This window comes from Camellia sinensis, chromosome 9 (assembly GCF_055761805.1).
Source record: "Camellia sinensis isolate YWXY chromosome 9, ASM5576180v1, whole genome shotgun sequence".
In the NCBI taxonomy this organism is placed as follows: domain Eukaryota; kingdom Viridiplantae; phylum Streptophyta; class Magnoliopsida; order Ericales; family Theaceae; genus Camellia; species Camellia sinensis.
In genome coordinates, this window is record NC_138969.1 from 123,187,702 (window position 1) to 123,199,065 (window position 11,364).

The 11,364-nt window shown below is 48.4% G+C and overlaps 1 protein-coding gene across 1 annotated transcript; it reads left to right on the plus strand.

Annotated features, from left to right (window-relative positions):
• The first annotated feature begins 6,311 nt into the window (after positions 1-6,311).
• LOC145799172 (uncharacterized) lies at positions 6,312-7,431 on the plus strand. Its single transcript, XM_082888717.1, has 3 exons — positions 6,312-6,467; positions 6,550-6,648; positions 6,857-7,431. Exons 1-3 carry the CDS (start codon positions 6,426-6,428, stop codon positions 7,292-7,294), a joined length of 579 nt encoding a protein of 192 aa, XP_082744843.1. The 5' UTR covers positions 6,312-6,425; the 3' UTR covers positions 7,295-7,431.
• The last annotated feature ends 3,933 nt before the right edge of the window (positions 7,432-11,364 follow it).

Sequence of the window (11,364 nt, forward strand, 5' to 3'; positions counted from 1 at the left end):
AGCATATAGGGCTTACAAATGGATCAAGAAAAAGGGTCAAAAGAGTAGAAATGTCACTCACCCTTGAAGACTAAAGCTTTTGTTGCTTCTTGGACCAATTTGCAGCTCCTTTAGCCTTTGAGAAGCCCTCCTTGTTGCTGGAAATGAAGTGGTGATGGTAGAGCTTGGTGGTGTAGAAGAAATGGTGATTAGGGACTTGGAAGTTTTTTAGGAAATGAGAGGGATAGAGAGGGATTTGTCTATGGAAGCTTGAAGACCATTTTTTGTAACCCCAACATGTGATATAGCTTGCTGGTTATAAGGGCCAAAAAGGGGGTGTAAAGGTGGGGGAAAAGGAGGGCAACTTTCCCCCACAAAATATCCCCCGGATATTGATATTTTCTGGGGGATAAAGCTATACAGCTGTAAAGTGAACAGTGCAAGGAACTCGGCCGGCCAGTTACTTTGGTTGCAGGTGGCCGGCCGGCCACACCCCCTAGCCGGCCGGTTAGGGGTCAAAAGGGTCAAGCAGATTTAGTGGCCGGCCACCACATGATGGTGTCCTCCCATGTGTGTACATCACAAATATGTGGTTGAAAGTTCAAGAATGTGGGTCCAAGGGGTTCAACATTAGCCCGGAAAAGAGGGGTTCAAAAGGGTCAGGTGGAATTACTGGCCGGCCACCAATTTTTAGAGTCCTCCCATGTGTGTACATCACAAATATGTGGTTGAAAGTTCAAGAAAGTGGGTCCAAGGTGTTCAACATTAGCCCGGAAGGAGGGGTTCAAAAGGGTCAAATTGAATTAATGGCCGGCCACCACTTTTTAGGATCCTCCCAAGTGTGTACATCACAAATATGTGGTTCAAAGTTCAAGAAGATGGCCCCAAGGTGTTCAACATTAGCCCGGAAGTGCGAAAAACGGGCGTCGGAGGGCGTCGGAGGATGTATAACTGGTTGCTGCAGCAATTACTGGCCTGTCACCCTTCAGTGACCTCCCCGGTGATAAAACAGAGGTACCTGCCAAAAATGAACGAAAACCGTTGCAAAACGAATGCTCGGGGACCAAAACGCGCAGTTCGAGGTCCCGAAAATGGGCCGTTAAGCACCGAAAGTGGCATTCGGCCACGAAGTGGGTTTCTCAGACCCCAGTGTCCCTTGAAAGGGAGAACATAAGATGCATGCCAAAAATCAGAGCAAACGGAGATGGTTAGGCGGTCCCGAACCGAGGCACATGGCCAACGGTCCCGAAAAAAACGGAAACCGGACTCCGAAATGGGCAAAATGGCCTACGACCCCGAAATGTAGCCTACGGACATTGAGAGATGGTCTACGGGACCTCTCCCTTCCCTCAGAAAAAGAAACAAAGAAAACCGAGTCTGGTTCGCAAACCGAGGCAAAGTACAAAAGAGGGTTCGGAAGTCCGGAGGCAGGGCTCACGGCCGCAACTCTGAAACTTCTGAACGAGCACATTATGCAACATCACCAAGCGCTCAATCAGTGACGTCTGAGTCTTAAGGTCGGTCAAAAATGGGGTGTCTACAGTTGCCCCTCTTTGACAGAACTCGGAAGTCACAAGTGACGGGAGTGAATGTCAAAGCCTAGAGACAACCCATTTTTGACAAGGCCGAAGACTTAGACAAACGTACAAGATAAACAGAAATGTGCCCGCAGGCATGCCCGCAGGCAGGGGCAAAATGCAAATGATATGCAAAGAGTCGGAGGTAACCCAATGATCATGTAAATGCAGCAAGCTGTAATGAGGCAAATATTCGCAAATAGATGCAACAGTTTTAAGCAAGAATGCAAAGCAACAACTACATTTCATACAGTTAAGAATGCGGAGGATTATTCAATCCCCGCCACGTCTCACACGGAGAAGATACGATACCTGCGCGATTCGTTTGGTCGCACCAGCCTCAATTAAACCGTACATACAATATCGTGCCTGCAAAAGAGAGAAACTCAACGAGCATAATATGCTAACAACATATATTTAATGTGATTCCGAAAGTTCGACACACGCAGTGGCGGTGAGTGAATGCATCGCAATGCAAGAGTGGAACATGCGTGACAACGTATGCTCAAACATAGAGGTATGCCAATATCAAGAAATGTGCATAAAAATGTGAGTATGCTCATGAGAATGCAAGTTATGTGCATGATAGTACAAAATGAGCATGAATCAGGGTGCCCGTTTGTCATGAAATAACGAGCACGGAAACGCGTGTTTCGGCGAAGGCAATTCGATCGCGGCCTTCGATCCGCTTCCCGGAATGGCTACAACACATTCAAAAAGGATACACTTCGATTTCGATGAATGATGATGAGACATATGTCAGAACTTGAAGCTGAAGTCCCGGCGGAGCTATTTCGCGACCGGAAGTGTACTTTTCTTGAACTTTTTCGGGTCCCGGGAACTCCAATCTTCCTCAAAATTTGCAGGGAGCTAGGTGAGCCTGTGAGGGACATGGCCGGCCGTTTATCTTCCCAAGGGGAGGCCACCGACCGGTTTTCCATAAAGTAAAAGGCTGGCCGGCCGGTTTTCTAAAAAGGAAATGGCTGGCCGGCTAGTAAATGTGGCCGGCCGGCCATCTGCCCAAATCCGGGGGCACTTTGGTCTTTTTACCTTCTTTCTTTATGCTCCTTCAACCAAGACCTTGAGCCTATATAAGGCAGCCGAGATCTTCCCCTTTCTCACCTTCTACACCACTTTCTTCTCCAGATCTGAGTTCTATACGCGTTTTCCAATGCCCCACGCAAATTGTTTCCGCAAAAACATTCAGTTTTAAACACTTTGAAGCGATTAAATTTCGGTTTCGGAGCTTCTATTCTCATTTTCGCCACTTGAGGTAAGTTTGTCTCAATATTTGGAAGATTTTCTCGGGAGTTGACTTTTGTTGACTTTTTCATTTCCCGAGAGTTGACTTTTGTTGACTTTTTCCAATTTTGGCTCATTTTCGCTCATTTTTGCTCCTTTTGCAGATTCTTTGAAAATGGCGGGCAATTCTCCCCACGGCGGAGGCTTTCCAGGTGCCGGGGACGATTTTGATCCCATGACTCTACCCCCGAGGACCCGACCTTTTATTCCCGGGAGGTACCATCCGCCAGCACATGTCCCCCCTCGTGCCGTCTTCCGTCACTTCACTAGCTTTGACGAGCGAGCACCCGGGGATCTGCTTCTCCGAGAGCCAGAGCATCACCTCTCTCATGAGGCCCGAGAGGTATTTACTTCATTTTCTGTATTTTTTGTACATTTCGCACCTTTGCCATGCTTGAACACGCAGTTTAGCTTATGACATAGTACTTTGCTTGCATCCTGAACATGTAGTTTCAACACTCGAATTTCTGAACACTCGGCTCATTAATTAATTGCGAACACACAGTACACATTAGTTTAGAGGTGAACACACGGCTCAAACACTGATTTGTCGAACACACAGCCCGAATTCGAAAGTGAACACACAGCCCATACTTTAAATTTTCTGAACACACAGCCCAGATTAGAATAGTGAACACGCAGCCCACACTGATAGAAAGTTGAACACGCAGCCCAAACTTCAAATTTTCTGAACACGCAGCCCAGATTAGAATAGTGAACACGCAGCCCACGCTAGTTGAAATTCGAACACGCAGCCCAAACTTCAAATTTTCTGAACACGCAGCCCAGATTAAATAATGAACACGCAGCCCACACTGATAGAAATTCGAACACGCAGCCCAAACTTCAAATTTTCTGAACACGCAGCCCAGATTAGAATAGTGAACACGCAGCCCACGCTAGTTGAAATTCGAACACGCAGCCCAAACTTCAAATTTTCTGAACACGCAGCCCAGATTAGAATAGTGAACACGCAGCCCACGCTAGTTGAAATTCGAACACGCAGCCCAAACTTCAAATTTTCTGAACACGCAGCCCAGATTAGAATAGTGAACACGCAGCCCACACAGAAAGAAAGTTGAACACGCAGCCCAAACTTTAAATTTTCTGAACACGCAGCCCAGATTAAATAGTGAACACGCAGCCCACGCTAGTTGAAATTCGAACACGCAGCCCAAACTTCAAATTTTCTGAACACGCAGCCCAGATTAAATAGTGAACACGCAGCCCACGCTAGTTGAAATTCGAACACGCAGCCCAAACTTCAAATTTTCTGAACACGCAGCCCAGATTAGAATAGTGAACACGCAGCCCACGCTAGTTGAAATTCGAACACACAGCCCAAACTTCAAATTTTCTGAACACGCAGCCCAGGTTAGAATAGTGAACACGCAGCCCACGCTAGTTGAAATTCGAACACGCAGCCCAAACTTCAAATTTTCTGAACACGCAGCCCAGATTAGAATAGTGAACACGCAGCCCACACTAGTTGAAATTCGAACACGCAGCCCAAACTTCAAATTTTCTGAACACGCAACCCAGATTAGAATAGTGAACACGTAGCCCACACTGAAAGAAAGTTGAACACGCAGCCCAAACTTTAAATTTTCTGAACACGCAGCCCAGATTAAATAGTGAACACGCAGCCCACAGTAGTTGAAAGTTGAACACGCAGCCCAAACTTTAAATTTTCTGAACACGCAGCCCAGATTAAATAGTGAACACGCAGCCCACAGTAGTTGAAAGTTGAACACGCAGCCCAAACTTTAAATTTTCTGAACGCGCAGCCCAGATTAGAATTTGCATGTAGCTTATTTCACTTCATCGGTACACAACCCATTTCATTTTATCGGCACACAGCCCAGTTCATCTCATTGGCACGCAGCCCAGTTCACTTCATCGGCACACAGCCCATTTCATCTCATTGGCACACAGCCTAGTTCATTATTGACACATGTATTCATTCTGAATGCAGGTTGGTTCCCGCAGCGTACGGGGGTATGGTTCCACCGCCGCACGGGACTGGTACGCTGAGCTCCCGGAGGCCGTCCGAGATTTGGTAGACTTGGCAGGATTCGGGGCTTTCTGCGTTGGGTTGTCCCGTTGCTCTGCCAGGAGGACTCTGATGGCAGCCTTGGTAGAGAGATGGTGGGACACCACCAAATCCTTTCATTTCTCTGCTACCGGGGACATGACCATGACGCCTCTAGACTTCGCTGTATTGACTGGCTTGGACATAGGAGGTTGACCCATCCCCTATGATGAGGATATGGGCGAGTGGAAGGCCGCTTGGATGTATCTATTGGGGGCTCGCCCGCCCGTTGACAGGGTTTCTGGGAGAGTCCGATACACTTGGTTCTCTTCCCACTTCCGGCGGGCGGAGATGGTGCCCGAGACTCCTGAGGAGACGGAGCAGTACGCCCGTGGTTTCCTTATGTTCCTCTTCGGGACTACTCTGTTCGCCGATAGAGGGAACACAGTCGGGCTATACCTGCTGAGCGCTCTGGTTGACCTATCACAGGTCCATCGATATGACTGGGGTGGTGCCGGCCTGGCTACCCTTTACTTTTATATGAGCGTGACCTCCCGCGGGCGGGGAGATTTACTTGGCAGCTACTGGAGAGCCTGGGAGGTACTTTTCTGTCCTCTTGATTTACATTTCTGCTCTTCATTACTTGTACATTGCACACACAGCGCACTTTTACAGTCTGTATTTTGCTCTCAGCATTTCGTACTTACATTCTGCACTGCTTTTCTCAGCTATGGGTTTATGTATACTTCCCAGCATTAGCCCCAGAGTTGGAGGTGGCAGGGGTTCCCAGGACCCCATACTCACTAGTGTTCGAGGGCCCGCACCAGCCGAGACCCCGAGAGACCCTCATTTACCTGCGACAGTACTTTAACACTGTGCGGCATTCGGAGGTACATCAGAACTTTCAGTTCCTTTCATTTTCATCTTTGATTTGCTCTGTATACTCCCAATTTCTGATTGGTTTACGCATTTATCATCCGCAGATCTCATGGCAACCTTGGGCGCCCCTGGGTGATGGTCTCCGACTTCAGTATATCGGAGGGTCGGACATCTCCCAGTATAGGGTCCTGCTCGAGGGGCCGGTTGGCAGGGCATGGTTTCTGGGGGAACGCTTTCTGCGCCAGGTATGGGGGTATCTTTCTCAGGATCCTCCCGCAGTACCCCCAGTCAGTATGCGGACTGCTGACAGGCTCTCTTACTCGGAGGTAGTCGGCGCTATGCTGGGTAGCGATGCTTTATTATATCTTGAGGAAGGGGACTACGCCACTTACCGTCACATATATTTGATGCCTCCATTGACGGGAGCTCGCACCCCGATGACGAGGCCTGCCGGTATGTCATCCTCGGGCCAGGCCCAGGCTCGGGCTGCAGACGCCCCTTCTACTAGTAGGACTGGTACATCTAGAGGTGGGGGTAGACCGGTTCCTCCGATTCCGTCGACTTATCCTCATCCTAGATGGCCAGATATGCCGACTGAGTTGATGGCGTAGCAGTATGGGGCTATCTCTCCGACCCCGATCCCGCTAGAGCCTCCGATGCCCAGTGATCGATACGCCATTGATCCTGACTCACCGCTGGTATGCTCCACTGTTTTTCATTCATCATTCAGATGTTTAGACATTCTTTCGTTCACTGATGATCATGAGCTCATATTTGCAGCCATCGCGAGGGTACATGGAGGAGGTGGTTGGACTGGTGGCCACACTCGAGGGCATGGTCCTGCGTAGGGAGGCACAGTTGTCTGTCGCGGGCATTCAGGTACCCTTCAGTTTTCTGGCATTTATCATACTTTTGATGACATGCTGATTTCTACTGCATCGATAGACTACTTGTGTAGAGCACATCTGACACACACCCCACTTGTACACTGTATTTACATGCACCCACTTCACGTAGCCTTTGCTTGTATCTGTATCTGATGTATATATTTGGATTGATGTATTTGAATTGAACTCTTTGTTTTCAGATGCCTTCATGGTCCGGTCAGCCACAGGCCAGGCCACCTGGGCCTCCTTGGGGAGCTGGGTCATCTGGACCTTTTCAGGGAGTTGGGTCACCCGGGCCTTTTCAGGGGGCGGGGCCATCCTGGCCTTTCCGAGGAGCCGGGCCATCTAGACCTTTTCGAGGAGCTCGAGGAGGGCCTGTCCGCAGACGCAGGGCTCACATTGTAGAGGCGGAGCCTGATGAGGAGGAGGAGGATGTTGAGGAGGAGGAGGAGGCTACCGACCGCCAGTCGGAGACATCTGCTGAGGAGGGGGGCTCCGGTCTTGGTTCGGGGAACAGAGGCGAGGCTGAGGGGGATCCTGAGGATGACAGCTCCGACTCAGATGATGATGATGGTGCAGAGGTTGTCCCGCAGAAGAGAATGAGGAGTGCTTCTCGTTCCCGCTCCCGAGGACATTGATGTTGCTATTTCCTGCTTTATTTTTCTTTTTGCTAGTAGTTTGTAGCACTTTGCACATTGTTAGGCAGTTTTATTTTTTGTAAAACTTGTACCTTTGTTTGTTGTAAAGCATGATGGAATGAAATAGCTTTTGAAAAGGTGTTTGTATTTTAAACTTTTAGCATCGTATCGTATCATTTATTTTGCACAAGAAAAGAATGAATTTGAATGGGAATGCGCATTGTGTAATCACCAAGTCAGGTAGTGAACCGATGCAACAAACTAAGCAACTCAACTTACTAAGATATAACAGAACCTTTAGCAAGTTTACAACTCGATAAACAAAATGCAATGACGTTGACAACGCAAATAAACAAGACTTAAACAAAGATTGCTTAAACAGAGCGCAATGACTCAAAAACACGAAACACGTCCGCTCGACAAACAACTCGATAAGCAAAACAACAACTCGATAAACAAAACTCAGCAACAACAGGGCGTACTTCTGACGATCTGGGCACCGGAACGCATCCGAAACAGAGGGAAATGAAGGTCTTTGACTCTCCCGTTGCATGGAGATGCTTGAAACTTTCCCTCGAAGAGTAAAACAGGGCCAAGGAGATACACTATAGCATTGCCGGCCACCTTTGGGAGCCGGCCGGCCAAATTTGTGGAGAGAGACAGCTGGCCGGCCAGTTTTGTAAAAAGTAAATGGCTGGCCAGCCAGAAAAGGTGGCCGGCCGGCCACTTAGTCCTGCAGCCACCTGATTTTTGACACGTGTTCCCGTGAATAGTGTTTTTCCCTCTATAAAAGCCTCAACTTCGGGAACATTCATTTCATCTTAGTTTTAGACAAAGATGGAGGCGTTTCTCGCAGAAAATCTCATATCTTGGATCTCTTCTTTGGATGGCTCGGAAAAGCTGAACTTCCGGGGTTTCGGCTTGAATGCACTATTCACGCTGAGTCGTACTCCGCTACAGCTCCCTTTTCTCCATGCCGCGGTAAGGTTCTGGAATCTAGTGACGCACGTTTTTAGCTTTGGCGGCCAAGAGATGTGTCCCACTTTCGAAGATTTTCAGGTTTTGATGGAGTCTGAATGCTCTGAAGTGATCTTGCCCCAGCTCCGTTTTGGCCATGCTCAGGTTTTAGGGCAGATGTGTGGGCTCACGGCGCATGACGCTCGATCTCTGATCTGCAGTGGGGAACTGGACATCCTCGGCTTGATCCACCGTTTTTCCGACGCTGGTGACCGCAGCAACCATTATTGGCAGGGTTTCCGGCAACACGCCCTCTGCTTATGTTTGTTGTCTCACTTTCTGCTTTCCTCGGGCTTCGGCGGGGCTAGCATTCGCCTGATTGAAGTCGCCCAAGGCTTGAGAGAAGGAAAGAGTTGTATTGCCATGACCTTGGCCGAGACACTGATGGGCTTAGATTCTGTCTATCGCCGGGAGGCGACTAGGTTTGCTGGGAGTCCACTGCTGCTGCAGGTAATATTTCCCACCCGACCTCACATATATATTTGCTCACATCACTCGACCCTCAGGTTCGGTTTTTCTCACAAAACCCTTGTCTTACTTTTCTCTCATCGTACATCTCTCTGTTCTTTATTCTCTCATTTTCCATCCCTCCCTCAGGTATGGTTAATGGATAAGTTGCAGGTTGTGGACTCTTGCCCAGCTTATTCAGCTCGAGGCTACTTCTTTCGACAGCGCCTAGTCAATGCTCTCGACGAAAGGTGGTGGTTCGATTGGATGTGCAACTTGTCCGCAGACGGCATTGCTTGGCGTTGTCCTTGGCTCAGCCTCCCGGCAATGAGCTATAGTATGTCTCGGCTGATTGGGATCCAATTGATTGGTCTAACCCACTGCGTATTCTATTTTCCGTTCCGGTTCCTGCGTCAGTTTGGTCATGATCAGACCTGCCCACCGGAGGGGATTGAGTACCCAGCCGCTTTCCCGATCCGGGGTGCACACCTTGCCCGATATGCCACAGCATGGAGGACTAGAGAGCTCCTGGCCCCTGCTTCCACTTTCAGTTGCACTTTGTCCGATGAGTGCTTGGATTGGCTCAATGAGGAGGCACATGTTGGGCCTAGCTTGGCATCAGATGCTTCATCCAGCTCTGGGAGGGGACACAGAGATACTTGATTCAACTATGCCCCAAATTTATTGCTTATTTAGCATTTTCAAGTTTTCCTTATGAATGTACTAAAAAAAGCAACCTCGATTGTAATGCAAGAGCAGGAGAACTCAGTTTTGAAATCAATGAAATTGAAAGTTGTGGTACTGAAAATTTTCCGCTTTTGATCCAAAAATGGTCGTAGTCGTAAAAAGATTGATTTGAACAAAGTCAACTTTTATTAAAACTTTTCAAAACTATTTTCGATGCGGATCAAAACTGGACACGCCGAAGATCTGTCACTGAAATGCACAACCCCAGATCCTCGCAACTGGAAAGTTGCCCCTAGTCTGAAGAACAATGCGGCACTTCATAGCAACGGAAAGTGGCCCCTTGTCTGAGTAACTTTGCACCGTCGCGGCAACGGAAAGTTGCCCCTAGTCTGAACAGCACTGTACCGGAGATCGCGATAAATGCTGATGGACAAAGATGACTGAGATGATCGAAATGGACAGAGTTGATCGAGGAAGAGTTTATGGCTGAACTTCAAGGTGAAGTTGCCTACGTATCCCAAAGATGGGAATCAAGCCTTACGTAGTTCAGGCCAAGGTTCACTCGAGTATTTTCACTCTCCTTTTGCGCTCTAACTTTTGCCAAGGCCGCCCTTTGCGGGTTTTCAACCTTGCGAGCTCAGCTTTTATATTTTCTAATTTTTTTATGCCCTGACTTTTGCCTAGGTCGCCCTTTCGGGTTTTCGGCCTAGCGAGCCTCTCAAGGATAGTATTTCTTCAACTTGTCCATATTGATCGGTTGTGAGAACTCCAAGCCATCTAGATCCATCAGAACCACAGCTCCACCTGACCAGATAGCTTTGATGATGTAAGGACCAGTCCAACTGGGTTTGAACTTGCCCCTTGGGTCGTGGATGGGAGCTCGGTTGTCTTTGAGCACCAAATCTCCTTCTTTCAGATTCCTGGACTTAACCTTCTTGTTGAAAGCCCGGGCAATTCTGCGTTGATAGCCTTGGATGTGGTATAGTGCTTTCAGTCTTCTTTCATCAAAGAGCATGAGTTCTTCGAATCTGCTTTGCTGCCAATCTGCTTCGGCTATTTGGCATTCAGCCAATACTCGTAACGACGGAACCTCAATCTCGATGGGTAGAACAGCCTCCATTCCATAGACCAATGAATATGGAGTTGCTCCAGTAGAAGTTCTGATTGAAGTCCTGTAGCCCCACAGAGCAAATGGCAGCTTGTCTGGCCAATCCCGGTAGGTTCCCACCATCTTCTGCAGTATATGCTTGATATTCTTGTTGGCGGCCTCAACCGCTCCGTTGGTCTGCGGCTGGTATGTAGATGACTTATGGAAAGCCAGATTGTATTTCTCCAACAAGTCTATCACTTCTTTCTTGAAATGGGAACCATTATCTGAAATTATCTCGTTTGGCACCCCGTAGCGACAGATGATGTTATTTTTGATGAACTTTGCGACGTGCGACGCCTTCAACACCGCGTATGATTGGGCCTCGACCCACTTTGTGAAATAATCTATCGCTACTAGGATAAACTCATGCCCGTTTGACCCCTTCGGGGTAACAGCTCCGATCACATCAATTCCCCAGACTGAAAAAGGCCATGGCGAAGTCATGTTGTACAGCTTTGACGGCGGGATGTTCATGCGGTTTGCATGAGTTTGACACTTGTGGCATCGCCGAACAAAACTAATACAATCCTCCTCCATGGTTGACCAGTAGTAGCCCTGTCTGAGGATCTTTCTGGCCAGCATTACTCCATTCATGTGTGCACCGCACTCCCCCCCATGGATGGCCTCCATCAGGCGTTTCGACTCTTCAGCTTCTACACAGAGCTTATGCATTCCCAGATGACCCCTTTTGTACAGCTTACCCCCGCAGATAATGAACTGAGCAGCCATTCTTCTGATGACCCTCTTATCCTTGGCATTTGCCCCTGGT

What these genes read in the sequence shown, in the direction of transcription:
- LOC145799172 (XM_082888717.1), top strand. Translation starts at nt 6,426, where the DNA reads ATGCCCAGTGATCGATACGCCATTGATCCTGACTCACCGCTG. An exon ending in TTGATCCTGACTCACCGCTG is followed by an intron (nt 6,468 to 6,549) that starts GTATGCTCCACT and finishes TCATATTTGCAG; the next exon opens with CCATCGCGAGGGTACATGGA. An exon ending in TGTCTGTCGCGGGCATTCAG is followed by an intron (nt 6,649 to 6,856) that starts GTACCCTTCAGT and finishes CTTTGTTTTCAG; the next exon opens with ATGCCTTCATGGTCCGGTCA.